At 38.9% G+C, this 16,927-nt stretch overlaps 1 protein-coding gene across 1 annotated transcript in view; it reads right to left on the minus strand.

The window, feature by feature from the left end:
• brinp2 (bone morphogenetic protein/retinoic acid inducible neural-specific 2) overlaps nt 1-16,927 on the minus strand; it is a 188,085-nt gene that overhangs the window by 71,214 nt on the left and 99,944 nt on the right. Inside the window, exon 3 of the mRNA XM_029453600.1 lies at nt 1,399-1,589. Coding sequence (XP_029309460.1) covers nt 1,399-1,589 — 191 coding nt within the window. The remainder of the gene's footprint in view (nt 1-1,398; nt 1,590-16,927) is intronic.

Consider the following 16,927-nt stretch of genomic DNA (forward strand, 5'->3'; position numbering starts at 1 on the left):
GTGGCTGAGAATGATTTAGGGATACAGCCTCAGAAAAGCTGTTTGAGGATAAGGGAAAAAAAACAACAAAAGAACAAGAAGTGGAAGAAACTTCATAGAGAGCAACTGACCCGTCTCCCAGAATGGACAGACGTGCAATAGATGAATAGTGTGTACAATTATTACCAAGCATGTCTTTATTGCTTGCCCAATATAAAATTATTATTGGCAGTATTTCAATTTTGTCAGTCATGAAGTCAATTTATTTAATCTGCAAAACATACTTCACAACTCAATGTAACCATGGCTGGTGAGACAGCCATAAAAAGCAAGCAAGAAAGAGATGAAAACAGTGGAACAAAAAGGCAGAAAAAATTAGATTGGGGATGTGCACATTTGCTCAGCCACAGTCTAATCAGTATGCAGACTGTCTCAGCCCATTTAGTAGAGGCTGTTAATTACATATAGAGTCTAACTATCAGTCTGCCGCTGCATTCATCTCTGTTCTGTCTCCCACGCCGATGCCCCCGTGCATACACCCAGTGATAAGTGGCACCAAAGTTGGGGGCGCTAACATAACACATCGCTAAAGATTGTTAGGAGACTGTGTGAAAACAGGACTTGTTTTCTATGTGGACTGTGTGTAAAGGGGTAGCTTGTTTTAGAAGATTTATGGGTAACGTTGTCGTCAAATGGTAGTGTTTGGTCCTGATGTAAAGCTCATTATATCTCTTCTAAGTGAGTGAGTATCCCCTATTATTTAAGGTTGTACTAATGCAAGTACCCTGGCGTTGTAAATCTCCTCTTCCTCTGATGAAATGAATGCTTAGATGCTGAGATGATTATACTCGCTATCAATTTTCCACAAGTCCTTTTATAACAGCAAACATACTCGTATATCTGAACTGCTTTGAGATGACCAGGATCTGCAGTGTAACAATAGCATGAGGTCGTCACACAGGTCTCAGCCCTGTTTTGTGGGACGCATACGATCAATAGCCCTTGTGATTCTGTGTTGTGAGTTACCTCTCTCCTCGGAGATCGAGGGTAAAAAGAAATAAAATACAAACACTGCGAAACAGGTCAATGTAATCCCTCTTCTGCTTTATAAGGCTCTTGTAGCTGCATGCAATGTTCATCAGAGGAAAAGAGGAGTGGAAAATTACTGTGGGAAACAACCTTGGTTGAATGCTGCAGGTGTAAGCTGTTGATTTGTTGCCATAGCTGCTTTTCACTTGACATTCTTCCTTGAAAAAAAAAAAACCCTGCAAGCATAGATTCTACACTTCAGCAGCACCACACTAACATAGGTTATAACTCCTCGGAGAACTTAAATGAGAAGCTCTCTATTTTTGGTTTGTCCCGATATTTCCTAACCCGAGAATAAAGGCGAGTGTGTCACCTGCAGTGCTTCCTTACCTCCCAAGGTAGCAGAGACCAGGAAGTGGGTCCCGTACTTCTTGATGAGGTTTTCGTTGATTTGCTGCAGGGTTGGCCGTCGCCCCAGTAACCGCAGGTTGCGCAGAAACTCTGGCGCTAAGGGCAACGGAGCTTTAAGGAAATCTCTCTTCTCTGTTGCCAGGCTGTTCACCTTCCAGTGGCTGAACTCCCTGAAATGATGAATACATTGAAAAGGTGAATTTAAGTTTAACATCACATATTGACAGATTAACACAAAAAGCGGGACGGAATAAAAGGTCAAAGGTGCTACATTTACAAAATAAATATTTATATTTTTTTCATCTCTGTGACATATTCTACAGATTAAAAAAACTGTTAAATTAAAACTGTGTGTGTGAAAGGTGGAGTGTTGCTGGTATGATGTCAATATGACTATTATCAGATAATTTCTTTGTCTTTTTTAGCTCCAAATCTCTAGTTGATCGACGGCTGCAGGTGCAGGCTGTTCACATGGGCTGTGTGGCTGCTCTAACCTGTTAACATGGGCGCTGACATGAAAAGCATAAGGTTCTGTGACGCACACGCGCTGCTCAGGTAGGCGGGATAGCGCAGTCGTTAGCTCTGTTCCAACACTTTTTTTGCCAAAAAATCCAACTTGGTTGCTCACAAATGCAACGTAAAGGCCAGTAGAGGCTGTAAGAGTTCTCTGTGGGGGTCTTGTTTGTTCACATGTATTTCATTGTAGCTCAAAATCTAACGTAGTAATGATTAATTGATGTTAAACTGTTATCGGTGAGACTTAAATTAAGCACCCAAATTTGATTTGATTCCGTCCTTATGCTGGTGATATAATTGTTGTCAATATTTGGGACCTTTAAATCAGCCATTGCTATGACATATGATTGTCAAAATGCCAATTCAATTCTGTGAAGGGTGTAGTTTGTAGTGACAAGCCCACAAATAATTAGCATCCGTCTTCGAAGTTTCCACTCGGCTCAACATTTTCAGTGTCTTTAAGCTTGTTGTTTTGGTTTTACAGCCCATAACTTTACTGTTTGGATTCTAGTTCTATTGTTTTTAGCTAAAACAAAGCTCTCATAAACCCACTGTTCACTACCTGTCCAGCACCAAACAGACAGACAAAGTTAGCAAATAGATGGTAAACAACTTTGTTTCATTTAAACTTAAGCAAACAGTGTATTTACTGGAGAGATTTGGTGCTCTCCTGAGGTGGCAGCACAGTGTATGTGGTTTTGACTCACAATAACAATTGCCCATGTTTATGGTAATGAAGGAACATGTAATTCAGTTGAACATTGCGGTTCATTGATGAGTTTTTAATAGTTTTTGGACAACAATGGGATGCTATGGCACAGAGGAATAAGATATGTCAGGCTTTGATACACACACAATACTCGTTGGATCAGTTTAATATTGTTCTTTGTGTTTTCACAGGATTTGTTGACAATAAGAAACATATAAACCATCACCAGCCTTATCCTTTGAGAAATATCTGACCATTCCTGGTCACAGTATGTGTTACTATAGAGCAGAGTGACATTTAAATTACTACACTTCTAGTGCACCCAGGTTCTCAGCTGTCCGGACAAATGCTGGGCAGTAAGACCTTATTTTAATTCAACTGGTTAACAGCGCACAGTGACACAAAGAGAGGTGAGTCTGGAAAATCCATCCATTTTAAGTAGCTGATAATCATTTTATCACTTCACTCCTGCCACAAAGGAACCCCAAGGTATGTGAAAATTATGTAAATACCAGCAGAAAAGCACAGATCCACCTCATCTGCGTACATTTGATGGCAAAACAAGAGGCGTTGAATATTAGCACATTATGTATGCATTCTCTCTGAACAAAACACCAGCAGCGACGCAATCATTTCCCAAGAGTACTCTCCCTCATACACACAAACACACATACTCAGTAACATACACAGAGGGAGGAACATGTACTGTATCATTGTCTCAGTTTTTTACTGGCTGCTCTTAGCCGCTTTCTGCGGTCAATAGTTTACTATTACCGGCAACACTACACTGTAATTATGCTGTTGACAGCATTATGAAAACACTAGAGTACATACAATAGGCTGAGTCCCTCAGTAGTACACAATAGATATGGATAGGGTCATTCAGATGGCACCACTGTAAAGAAAGCAATGTAATTAGTTTGAATGGTATGTTGCATATTAGTCTTCAAAGGAAAGCTCAGATTTGTAACCATTTAGCACAAACCATGACAAAGCTTCCCTCTGAAGGAATGGCCCCAGGAGCATACGGTCAAACTAGTGCTTCATTAGGAGGTTCATTCTCACATAATGCACCAATTTATGTCTTTAGCCTGGCCACAGTCGCAGTGCAATTGGTACAAGCTATCATTAACTCCGACCACATTGTTTTTTTCATGAAAGTGGGGCGACTCAGAGAAACTGAGTCTGACGGCAAAGTTTTAGAGCTGCAAGCACAATGAGTAAAAAGAAAACAATATATAAATACATGTAGACAAACAAAATAATGAGACTGAAAACACAAGAGGAGCTAGAGGAACATTTGCTTACTCAATGCCTACCCATTTTGTTATCAGACCTCAAGATTATGTTGCTACATATACTGTTCCCAGAGGTCAAGAATGAGATTATATGGCAGTCAGTTCTTATCACTAACATTAAAATGCTTCAGACGGGCCAAACTACACCTACCTGCACGCTGTGAAATGGTGCCCGTTTTAAACACGTGGTTAATGTTACACAACACATACACAAAATGAGTGCAAGTGCACATTCCTGGCTTACTTTGTAACATGAACAGCTTAATTCTACTGTTTACCTGCCAACACTGTGATGGAGGATAATATGATTGACTTTGTGATAACTTTGTGATAAATCCCTTTTTCATAGTATTACAAACTGTTGTTCAGTATGTTGGTGTTTGATGAGCCATTGTTACTCAACCTTCACTTCCTGGATCATTTTTAATCGTCCCACATGTAGGCTACCTGAAACGAAATCCCAACATCGGCACAGCCAAAAGAGTGTTTTGTAGTGAATGCACAGCTACAAGAAAGATTATTTCCCAGCGAGGTTAAACTAAGCATTTTTAATATTAAAACTCCCTTCACAAAGGGACATTTGCCCTTTTCTACTCATACTGACACCAAACAATTCTAAACAGACATGGAAAGTATAGGGACACTTGGTGAATTGAGTACAGCTTTTGACATAATTACTACAACTCAAACAATGTGCTCTGTTTTGAAATGTAAATAAACTGTATCTTTCATCTTATGGTCAAAAGTCATACCCATAGAGTGTATATAACAAATGGACATAGCCACCATGATGTCATTTCTTTGGTTTGCGGACTATCGTTTTGAAGCCTTTACTTTGGCATTTTTGCCGCCACCATCTTGTTTTTTTGGAACAAGCTGCGAGACAAGAAGGTGGAGCAAAGTACAACCGAATGCTGAACAAGACATTTTTATTTTACCAAAATGTTGCAACACCGTGGTAGCGACCTGTCAATCACAATCAGTCAATTATTTAGTCAAAAAACAAAAAGATGAGTTGATGTAATATAACTTCTATTTACCACTGTTGATATTATAATGAACAAATATTTGCGTTGTAAAATGATACTACAGTAATATGCTCCCTCTTTCTTGTTCCTTCTAGTTATTGGGTGCTTTAGTATGAGTCAGTCATGTGGAAGGTAGTGGAGAAGATGGACAACGCTGTCTTCTGAATACCATCTGAACACCCACTCCTGCCATATGAGTAATAACTGAGATTTTTTTCAGGGGCACCTACTCCATCTACAGTTTAATGCACTTCTTCTACCTGCCTACAGTATACCCTTTTATTACAGTCAATCCAAGAAATGTTACTCTATCCAGGCAGATAACTTTATCATCTCTCAGTGTTCAATGCATGAGCATAGCACAGCGCCGTTTCCTGATGATTGTTTCCAGCTTGTTTTTCAAACTGCCCGCATTCAAATTACATGGGTTGGACACAATAGCAGGAACATTACTACTATCTCTTGTAATCGATGAGAATTCAATGCAATTGCACTGCTAGAAATACCACCTTTGTGAAAAGTTTGTTGTTCATTTTTCTTTGCGACCACAAGACATTTTTTCTTCATGTTTTATCCTGCAAACCTGTTTTGTTCAGAAGTAGTGCACAGCTGTTTTATAATGCCGAATTTATATGGTAACATATAATGGGATTCCCAAGTGTTTGAGACATCTCCTTGACTTTTGTTGTTGTTAATTAATTATTTGTCTAAAGAAAAAAGAAAGCTCCTGCCAGGGAACAACAACACAAAATGTTTACTGTTTTCACAGCAGATCTTAATAATAATAATAATAATAATAATAATAATAATAATAATAATAATAATAATAATAATAATAAAAACATTTGATAGACAGACAAGACAACACTTTCTAGCAAAATGTTAAAAAGATGCATTTTTAGGCCTGTTTTAAAAACATCCACAGTCTGTGGTGTCTTCAGATGTTCAGGGAGAGCATTCCACAGTCTGGGAGCGGCAGAGCAGAATGCGCGATCTCCCATGGTTTTGAGCTTGGTCCTGGGGGGAAGGAGGAGGTTAGCCTTTACAGAACGTAGGTTTCTTGTGGAGGTTTGCGGGGTGAGCAGTTCTCTGAGGTAGGATGGAGCATTTCCGTGAATGCACTGATGGGTGTAAAGGGAGATTTTATAATCAATCCTGAGTGAGACCAGGAGCCAGTGCAGTGATTTGAGTATGGGTGTGATGTGTTCGTACTTTCGCACTCTCATCAGGATCCTAGCAGCGCTGTTCTGGATGTACTGCAGCTTCTGGATGTTTTTGCTAGGAATCCCGATGAGAAGTGCGTTACAGTAGTCAAGTCTGGAGGAGACAAAGGCATGGACAAGCTTTGCAGCATCTGACAGAGAGAGTGTGGGGCGGAGTTTGGCAATATTTTTGAGGTGGTAGAAGGAGTTCTTGCATGTTTGTCTGATGTGGGCCTCAAAGGTCAGGTGAGGATCCATTTTAACACCCAGATTGGTGACTGTTGATGAGAGTAGAATGTTCTGACCGGAGAAGGTGATGCAAGTTATGGAGGAGGACTGGACCTGATGTGGGGTGCCAACTAGAAGGGCTTCGGTTTTAGTGTTGTTTAATGGGAGGAAATTGTGCTTCATCCACGCCTCTATCTCCTCCAGGCAGGTGGTTAATGTGGATGATGGCAGAGGTGCAGAGGGGGTTGGGTTATTTCTGATGTAGAGTAGTGTGTCATCAGCATAGCAATGGAACGATATTCCATGCCGGTTGATGACACGACCAAGGGGGGATATGTAGATGGTGAAAAGGGTGGGGCCCAGGACAGATCCTTGAGGGACACCACAGGTGACAGAAGTGTGTTTGTGATTTTGACACTCCCAAGGTGACAGGCTCAGTCCTCCCAGTGAGATATGAGGTGAACCAGTTTATGGCCGAGTGAGAGAGTCCGATTGTGGAGTGAAAACGATTGAGGAGGATGTCATGATCAACGGTATCAAATGCTGCAGTTAGATTGGTGGACGTATTGTGGCCCACTGGTAACAGGAAGCTGACCGCAGGAGCTAACTGGCTCGTTGGAAGCCGACAGACTGCTAGCTAGCCAGCTAGCGTTGGTTGTCCGGGAGCTGTCGATAGCAGTGGAAAGTGCCAGCAACAGGTAACAGGTAGCAGCGGTTTTCCAAACACGGTTTCTAATTCAGTAGAATCCAGTAGAAATGCAGTCAGCAGAAGATATACGTTAGATGTTTAAAGGTAACAACTAACAACAACAACAGATTTAAACTAGAACTAGCAGGAGGAGAAGCGGCGACAAGCAGCACCAGCGTCCTCTCTCTTGATATGTAAAATCAGAGTAGGACCCTTTCAATACTCAATGATAGAAGGTGACTGCTTTCGAGGGCAATGCTTCTACCAATCAGGAGCAGTGTGATTAACCCAAGGTTGACAAGAACAGTAAGAATAGAAATCTCTCATTACCCCAACGTAGAAATTAATTGAATGAATCAGTCTTTATATGTCAACTATTATTCTATACAAATATAATGTGAAGTAAAATATCAGTTTGCCAAGATCCAAGCCTGTGGAATAAGAAGTATGCACACAATGTAGTACTAGAAGAGTATGTCCAGGAACAACATTTGTTTTTTCATTAAATGGGTCTCATCAGTGGTTTATATTCTAACACATCAGATGGGCCAAACTGCACATACTACTTCATAAAAGTGAAACTTAAAAACAACAGAACATGTTGTCAAACTTAAAGAAACGGAGCATTTTGAACACAAACCAAACTACTACTTTAGATTTAGGCAGCACAACTACTTGAAAAGATAGTGTTTTGGGTTCAAATAACTACGTTTGTAAAGTAAAAGTGAAATTTAACGTTGTAAACACAATGACAACAACACCTTATCCTTGCTCTTTATACAACGTCACCTGACTTGCGGCTTTGCTCCTGTGATTATTACTTGTATATTTCTTGTATTACCTCTTTCGTTGATCAGCCGCGTGAATAGACGATAAGAATGACTTTGAGTAGCAGGCCCCTTCTGACCTACGTATATCTATAAGTCTGATAACCACTGATGACGTCTAATTAATAGGCTGATAACATTCGGCAGATAATTGAGTGATGATATAAGCACGAATATTTATGATTTTTACTGACTCAAAATCTGACCCTACTTCTCAGAAATGGGTGGCCTAAAATCACTATAGCACTTTCTGAATACGATTTGTCCAATGTTTCTGGTCTGTACAAAACCCGGAGCAAGCAGCATGAAAAACAAGACCAAAAAAGGCAAATTAATTTGTTCTGAAATTACATTTAAAGGATTTTACAACTTTAAGTGAAACAAAATGGCCAAAGTCATTTCAACTACAACGCTTAGAACAAATATAGCTGCTCTAATTCCAGCAGCAGTTACATGACAAATATCCCTAGCAAAAGGTCAATCTCATTTGAATGCTGCAAACTATAACAATTAGTCTGCAGCTATCGCATGCATCAGCAGGCATTAGTTTTAGCTTAGTATTTAGTCCAGCGAGTCACAGGATGGCGGCCAGTAGTTGCACACTGATTAAGTGGAGCTGATTTAGACTGATGTGTTTTCTGAGCTGCTCCACAGTGACTGAGCACAGGGAAGGGGAGCTGTCGGCGACGGACCGAAACGCAAAGAAGAGCATCATTTACTTTTCTGCTCGCTTCGCTCTCAAAGAGTTAACGGTGAGACTGTTGGACTGCTGACTATTTGGCTAATGATGATAGATGGTGTTAATTAAAAGGTTTTAGCACTGCACTGATTGCACCTGCAGCTTGGGCACTTGGTATCGCTGAAGCAGAGGGAATTTGTATTTTTTCTTTTTTGAAAGAAGAAGAAAACTCTGCCCATGCAGAAATTTCCCTTGGAAGTTCCTTCTGGCAGCATGTTGGAAAATAACACCTGGATGTTATTAGCTGTCAGACTCAGAGAGAGCAATGGACGGCTCCCGGGGTGAATGTATTTATCAAACACTTCACAGCAGTGCAGATGTGAGGATAGGGAATCCTCTAAAAGGGCTTTTATTTGGCCACAGAAGAGTGGGAGAAGTTTTACTCTATGTGTGTAAGCACTGTTGAAGTGTTATGTTACATTACAGAGTATAGTATTGCTTAAATATATGTAACATCGGGCCTCATTTATGAAACATGATTTTCTCTTACTATAACTTGTCCTTATTTGGCAACAAATAAACGGTTGATTCTTCAATGTTTTCAAAATATTTTTAAATATTCAAAGCTACAGGAAGTACTAAATTGACTTGAAAGGATCCTGTAGAATCAGTGGCATATTTTATATCACTTCTCAAAATTTCATTTAATTTATTTACAGCTTTATTTTTCTTCCATCCATCCATCCATTGTCTACCGCTTATTAGTCGGGTCGCAGGGGCAGCAGCTCCAGTAAGGAACCCCAAACTTCCCTTCTCCGGGCCACATCCGCCAGCTCCTGACTGGGGGATCCTGAGGAGTTACCAAGGCCAGTGAGGAGATATAATCTCTCCACCGAGTCCTGCGTCTTCCCCGGGGTCTCTTCCCAGCTGGACGTGCCTGGAACACCTTCCTAGGGAGGCGCCCAGGTGGCATCCTTACTAGATGCCCGAACCACCTCGACTGGCTCCTTTCAACGCAAAGGAGCAGCGGCTCTACTCCGAGTCTCTCCCGGATGGCTGAGCTTCTCACCCTATCTCTAAGGGAGACGTCAGCCACCCGTCTGAGAAAACACATTTTGGCCGCTTGTACCCGCGCTTTATTTTTCTTTTTACATTTTTCTATTACTTTTGAGTATTTTGTTTCCTTTTTAAGTTGTATTGTAATTATTTCATTACAGTCCTGAACTGTTTGTGTTCCTGTTTCAACCATGTTAAACACTTTTTAAAGTTCATTGCTTTTATTAGTATTATTATTATTATTATTATTATTATTATTATTATTATTATTAATATATAATAATAATAATAATAATAATAATAATAATATCTATTAATAATTCTGAATACTTAGATGTATTCTTTTTCTAACACTCAAAAATGCTTTGATGAAATTGAATGCTTAATTTAATTTTGTATTTGTAAGTAAATGATTTATATTTATTTTATTAAAATCCCTCTCTATTCTCTTTCTGTAAATCATTAAAATATTTTTCACTGTGACTTTACTTCTACGCCTTTACTTTTTTGGTTATTTGTAAATCTCGCTGCGTCTATTTTCCCTTCCATACATGTGATGTACGTAGGTGTGGATTCAGCAGCAAACACGCCTGTGGTGCACCAACACCTACCTAGCAGGCTGCGAGCACTGTTTCTCTATGTCACTCAATCTGCTGCTTAATTATTCATCTGAACAACCAAGTAGTGATCCTAGTGAGGATCCTTCTCTCAGCAACTGTCTTCAGATCTGAATGCTCTTATTCATGTAATATCTCCAATGCTTCATTAGTGAATTACTGAGGATTTTCAATATCATTATCGTCATTTTCATATCATTATTACATTCAAGAGAGAGAAAACAACAGCTATTCTGGTGGTTAGAAAAATAAGGGTTAATAGTTCCATAAAAAAATAGGAGACAAAGACTGAGAGAGAAGTTGAGAGACAGATCATGAGAAAATGAGAACTGCAAGTTGTGTTCACTGTATGCATTTTTACACTCTAACCCACAGTACACCACAGACCTATTTGTACTGAGCTTTGAGACATAATGACAGGATTGTGGTGTTGAAAGTGAACAGAGCTGAAACTTTATAATGAGCAGTTTCACCTCAATACATGTGGTGTAGTCTCACCTGTTAATAAGAAGTGGCCCACATACTGATTCTGACTAGTTGGTGGTTGTTGGAGTGCACAACCTTCAAGTTTCTCCATCAAAATTGTGCTTTAATGCTCACAACCAATTCTCCATGGAAAGTGTTTTTGTTCTGCTCAGGGGAATCTGGTTACTGCAGCAGAGAGGATTCGAAAAGTAGTCTGCAAATAATTACAACATACTGATACACAAATACTAGGTGGTTTTCTTCAGACATTATCAACCTAAACCAACACTAATCTGGATGTTTGATGACGTCTCCTTGTCTAGATTTGAATCTTTTCACGCAGTTTATCTCTTAGAGTGGGATTGCAATATGATTCACTATTTTATCTTACCACTAAATTTAAATGTAGCTACATGTAGGCTGTACATGTAAGAGTTTAGTGTTGCATGTTGTAGCTCTTTTACCACATATACTTTACATAATAGTGTGCAAACTGTGCAGCTGCATGTATTTTAGAAATTAAATGTCTTTTTTTTCAGGTTTATATTATGGAAATTTGCATTCAGTTTTTTCATCGAGGTCAGAACTATGATAGACACGTTTTCTTTCTACTAAAATTGTTCTTGATAATGCTGACCTTTGAGGGGGTGATTATGTGTCGCACTATACATATTCATATAATTCTATTCTGCCTCAGTGTAAATGTCTCAAAAATAGACATAGTTGGATTTATTGTTGAAATATAATTGACACGGGGTTAGGTTAGGGGTCTAAACAAACACAATTGGTAGTGAGAAAGTGCTGGGTTGAGTTAAGCAAGTGTCAAGCTAATTGTTTTCATGCAGTACTGAAAACAATGGAAACCAATAGATGCCTGGAACGATAGAGGAAATAATCTGAAATTGTAAAGATGTGGGGAGCCACAGTGTGCAGGACAACCTGCTGGTACATGAAGAAAGTCAGTCTGACCTTGGTGGTAAAAATCATAATTTTTAGTTGCCATCAGAACACTTTGTGTTGATGCTTTCATTTTGTCATGTTGACAAAATTAATTTTACATCTGTCACATCAACTACAAGAACATCTGCAAGGAGCCTGATGGAGGATTTCTTTTTAAGAGCTTGATGTCACTAAATCTTTCAAAAAAAGGTTTAACTGATTAAGCAGCAGATCAGCAGCCACTGTGAGGTCTGTGAATCCCAGGTTACAGATTAATATTCTTAGTAGTAGGACTGACATATCCATTACTTTTCATGGTAACGTATATGGTTGCCACATTACATTTGTCAAACTGTCATGTCAGTCACTTAACCAAACGTTATTACTCCCAAATGGTGTGAATAAATGTTCAAGTGCTCTGCTCTGTTTCACTTTTTCAGCCAAGAGTCCATTCTCTGGTCCTGGGAGTTCATTAAAACTCGCTCCTGTCTTTTGGGAGCCCACTGGAAAAAGACCCTCCTCCCAGCATAGAGGGTGGAAGCCACCACATTTTTTTTTAATGATGTCTGAGTTGCTCCTACAAGAGTCACTATACATCTCCTGAAAGGAATTAAACTGGAAGCTGACTTCAAGGGACCCCAAACGCCGATCCCATTATCACAGCTAATGGGATCTGGGACATGGAAAGCTAAAGATTATGAGTAGACAAAATGATCTATGACTTTATGACTGATTCCATAGTATTTTGAGGTGAGCAGTAAAGTTTGTTGAGCAAGTTTCAAGTATGCATGTCTGGAGTTTATATTATGGAAGGGAAGTCAAACCAATTTCATGTGTGGTAATGTTAAATTTGCATGGTGTGTCCTAAATCTGTACAACACATCACCTGCCTACTTACGAGGCTGGCGTATCTAGGTTGAGTGTCTCTGTCAGCTATTTTTAAAATTTGTCATGCTTCAGCTGAATTTTGTTGGCTTAAGACACCACACTTTATACAATATATGTCAATGACACTGCTGAGATTTGACATGATTTCAGGAAATTGGAGTGGGAATCTTTAGTTCTGGGCTTCAGTAAGTGCGATGTATATAACTGTACAAGGCTTATTATAGTTGAAACTTTTAATTTTAAAGAAATTGTAATTATAAAAAAGTTGATCAAATATACTGAACAATTAAAATGAGGTCCACCTTGACCAGATACAACATTCTAATACTGCTTGCACCTTGATGCACCAGGAGTAATAATAGTATGATACCGACGTGGCCGCTCTTCTTTGGCACTAATTAAAAGGTAAACAGTCAATGTTTAATTGGTACACAATTCCGATCATTTGCTAAACTTGCATAACCTAGCGACCTTTCAGTGCATAGTTGACATCAAAACCAAAGTTTAATTTGTCAGCGGGCAGCTGTTTTTCTTTTTAGCAAAAATGCTCTCAAACCACATTTTAAACTGTGATAAAATGTCAATGTTGTGTTTACAACTTGTTTCTGTTGCAGGTGGTTTAAACCACTGTGACGTCACCCATAGGTTTCAGAAGAGCTGTTGTGAAGCTCGGGTGCGTTATATAATAATTCCTCCCCTGTACAGTTGTCATGGGCAGGGAAAATAGCTGTAGAGACCAAAATTGTTTTTTAGACCAGGCTGTAAACATGTTTATTTCTGCTCTAAAAATAACACACACTTCTGGATAGGCTTTCCACCACTGGCATAACCTTTTGACTTACATGTAAATGATCATGGAACAACAAATATATATATATATATATATATATATATATATATATATATATATATATATATATATATATGTATATATAATAATAATGTACATTCATATGTACAATAGACCTTACTATATACCGGAATATGTTGAGGTCACACACATGAACAAAGAACACAAGCAAGTTAGATGGATGTTTTGGGGAACACATGAAATCACTGCATGCTCAGAACATTGTGTATTCTTTCACCTTGTAAAAATGCATATGTTGTGTAAAGGAATTAGGGTTTTATCCAAAGTTAAGCATACTAACAACATACACTAGGAGAACCACAACAAATGTCTTTCAAAGAGCTGAAGTGTAAGTTTCTTGGCTGAAAAAGGGGAGTTTTTCCAAAATAATTTAATAGAAAGAGTGCAGCAGTGTAGTTTCATACAACGGCTTCATTTCTAGATACAGACTGAAACAATAAAGGCTTGCCGTGTGTTGATTCAATTGTGCCAAGCTTATTTCCATGTTTCTTTAGGAGAAGCTTTCTGAACAGATTTTGCAGAAGAGGACTTAAAAAAAACAAGTTAACCCGGAGGATGCGTGACGTGCTCGCCAACCTACCTGCCTTCCTGTATTAGTATCATGCTGGAGAAATCAAGGAGCTGAACGCCTCACTTTTCCTGTTCTCTTAGCTATTTTGAGAGCTTTTCTTTAGCCAATCTCCCTGTGTGCGTGTCTGCGTGCGTGCGTGAGTGCGTGCGTGCGTGCGTGCGTGCGTGCGTGCGTGCGTGACAGGAGGCTGATGTGTCCTATTTCCTTTCAAAACTAAACAAAATAGGTTTTGGGTTTATTAATATTTGTATCCTCTCCTCCAGTCCCCAAAAGAGAGATAAGTTATATCACTTCAGCATAAGTTACCTCTGTCTGCATTAAAATGAATTCATTCTAAATGAGAAAGCTTCAATTTGATTGTTTCTCAGGCTGAATAATTGTTCTCAAAGAAACTGAGATTAAATATTTTGAGTGTCTTTGACATAAAAAGTGCCCTGCCAGTGTTAATTTGTTAAAATACGCTCTATCTGTCCCTGTGTGGTACTTCTGCACCTTTTCAGTAACACATTTCTAAAAAGGCACAGATATATGTGCGGTTGCATTATTCATAACTCCTACTGCAAGGGTAGATTAATTATTGATGTGCATAGGTGTCCCTGAATCACACGGCGAGAATTTTTTTTATGGTGATAGAATGAATGTACTACAGTGTGATTGTACACATTGCAGTTACACACGTGCAAATGCACACGTAATTAAATTATTTTGAGAAAAGCGATGGACAATTAGGCAAAGTTTCCTTTCCCCAAGTGTGTCTTTTGAACAGCAATAGCTTTGACAATAAACTGGTTAAATACTCACTGGGATATATTTGAGAAGCAGCTTTCAGCTCCTTTGTCAGACGCCTCTTCATCACTGTCTGTGTGCCTTCAGCAGGGGTGTCAAGCTAAACTACTACCTGTAGTGACCAGGGCTTATGTCGGAAGATTGTAAGAAGTCTGCTTTATTTTCTGTGTTTAATTGTATTCTAGTGCATCCATTGGATGGGCGTTATCAGTAGTTATCAGCCACATAGATATATGTTAGAAGGGGCCTACAAGTAGGTGCATAAGGCTGTTATCATCTATTCACATGGTTGATCTACAATACAAATTCAAGACGACGTCGACCACTAGTGGCCGTAGTAATTAAGTCAGGTCATGTAGTATAAAGAATGACAACATCCACAGGAAGAAGATTGAGGTTGATGGATAGGGAAAACAAATACATGACTTTCACCAAGGAGACCACTGTTTGTGTCCCTTGTGAAACCAAAAGCCAACAATGATCAATTTGACTTAACTTGAAAATGCAATTAATAACATTAATAACATTCAACCACTCCCCCTGCAACTTCCATTGCATTGACGTCAAAACACTATGGTTGCCAGTTTGATGGAACTGCATAGTTCATGGATTCCCAGTTACCTAACTAGGTAACCTTAGCTCTAGCTTACCGGTCAAAAGAAAAGAGGCTGCCTCGGTGTGGCTTATCAACCCTTGAATCTTCTTCAGCTGACTTCAACGAGCAAATGCAGAACCAATGTTCACCCTAGTCTTGAACTTCCTTTCATAAGTATGCACTTGGAATTGGTGCCAGAGTGAAGCCGGGCGCAAACCGTCAAGATAAGCCAATATTTAAATTTTTTCCCCACTAAATGGCAACTGTTAAGACTCTGGATATCTGACAACACAGAGATACCACGCGATACAAACATTGTTAAACTTATTGGTGCACAAGCCTTGTTAGCAACGGCACTGGTGGCAACCACACGTCAGATATATTACACAGGGGGAAACAGAACACTCATTTTGGACCAGATGATGAAAAATTCACAATCAGACTTGGCTGATGTGCTGGAGCTAAAGACGATGAAACATAACCAAAAAAGCATCTACACACTTATATAACCCCACCACCAAAACAGTAAAAAAATATTACTGAGTCTAAATAAAATCTGTAATTGTTAATGATCTTGGTGGAAATAAACAGTGGAAATAGAACAGGAGGTTTTAACTTTGGGAAAATACTATGGGCCATATTACATGAATCTTCTAAAAACAGAGGAGGTTGTGTTTACAATGAAACCTGTAATTCTTTGTTCTGTTTCAGAAGTAAGAAAAGCTCATTCAAAAGCCCATTGACATTTGTAACTAATACAAGCCTTGGAACAGAGCATTTATTGACAGTGTGTACTGTGGCTAACTTGATTTATTTAGATTATGTATTATTGTAGTTTTTCGATAAACGATAATCTAATATCTTAATTTATTTAATATTTCAGGGTTTTTTTGTCGCCATTTCACTGGATAATGTAAAGTTGGTCTGAAGAGAACATATCAACAAAAAGGAGCCATAATAATTAATTGGTTCATATTGCCTAATTTGTATTGCATCAACAACATAAAAGGACGGCATTCATTTTTCTGTTCATATCTGAATAATTTAACATAATGTATTGGTTTACACACTTTCAATTTTTATTACATCTGGTCTCTCTTTCTCTGGTCAATCCTCAATAGTTCACTTCATGTGCCACCATTTCCAATATTGTGTCTTCTGCCACAGAGCTTAAACACTTAAACATACCCTGTCAGAAAACCCAAATTGCCTCATCAGAAAATGAAAGAATTCAGCCTGCTGACAAAAGCAAAACAGAGAGACGTCTCTTTCTCTTATTTGTAATTGGGACAATTTCAATCAAATGAGATCTGACATTGTTGAAGACACCAATGTATCGTCTTGTACGGCAATTCTGACCAACCGTCCAGTTAATGAATAGAGACTGAACCCCGGAACTATAATTCAAATTGACTTCTGCTAAATAAAAAAAGACAGTGCACAAGTAACAAGTATACAAATGCGTGTTTTTTCATTTCCTACTGTATTGCCCTGGAGGTTTTGTCCCCACAGTAAATCTGCAGAATCAAAAGGAATTAGTTTGTT

The sequence above is a fragment of the Cottoperca gobio genome, chromosome 17 (genome assembly GCF_900634415.1).
Source record: "Cottoperca gobio chromosome 17, fCotGob3.1, whole genome shotgun sequence".
Taxonomy (NCBI): Eukaryota; Metazoa; Chordata; class Actinopteri; order Perciformes; family Bovichtidae; genus Cottoperca; species Cottoperca gobio.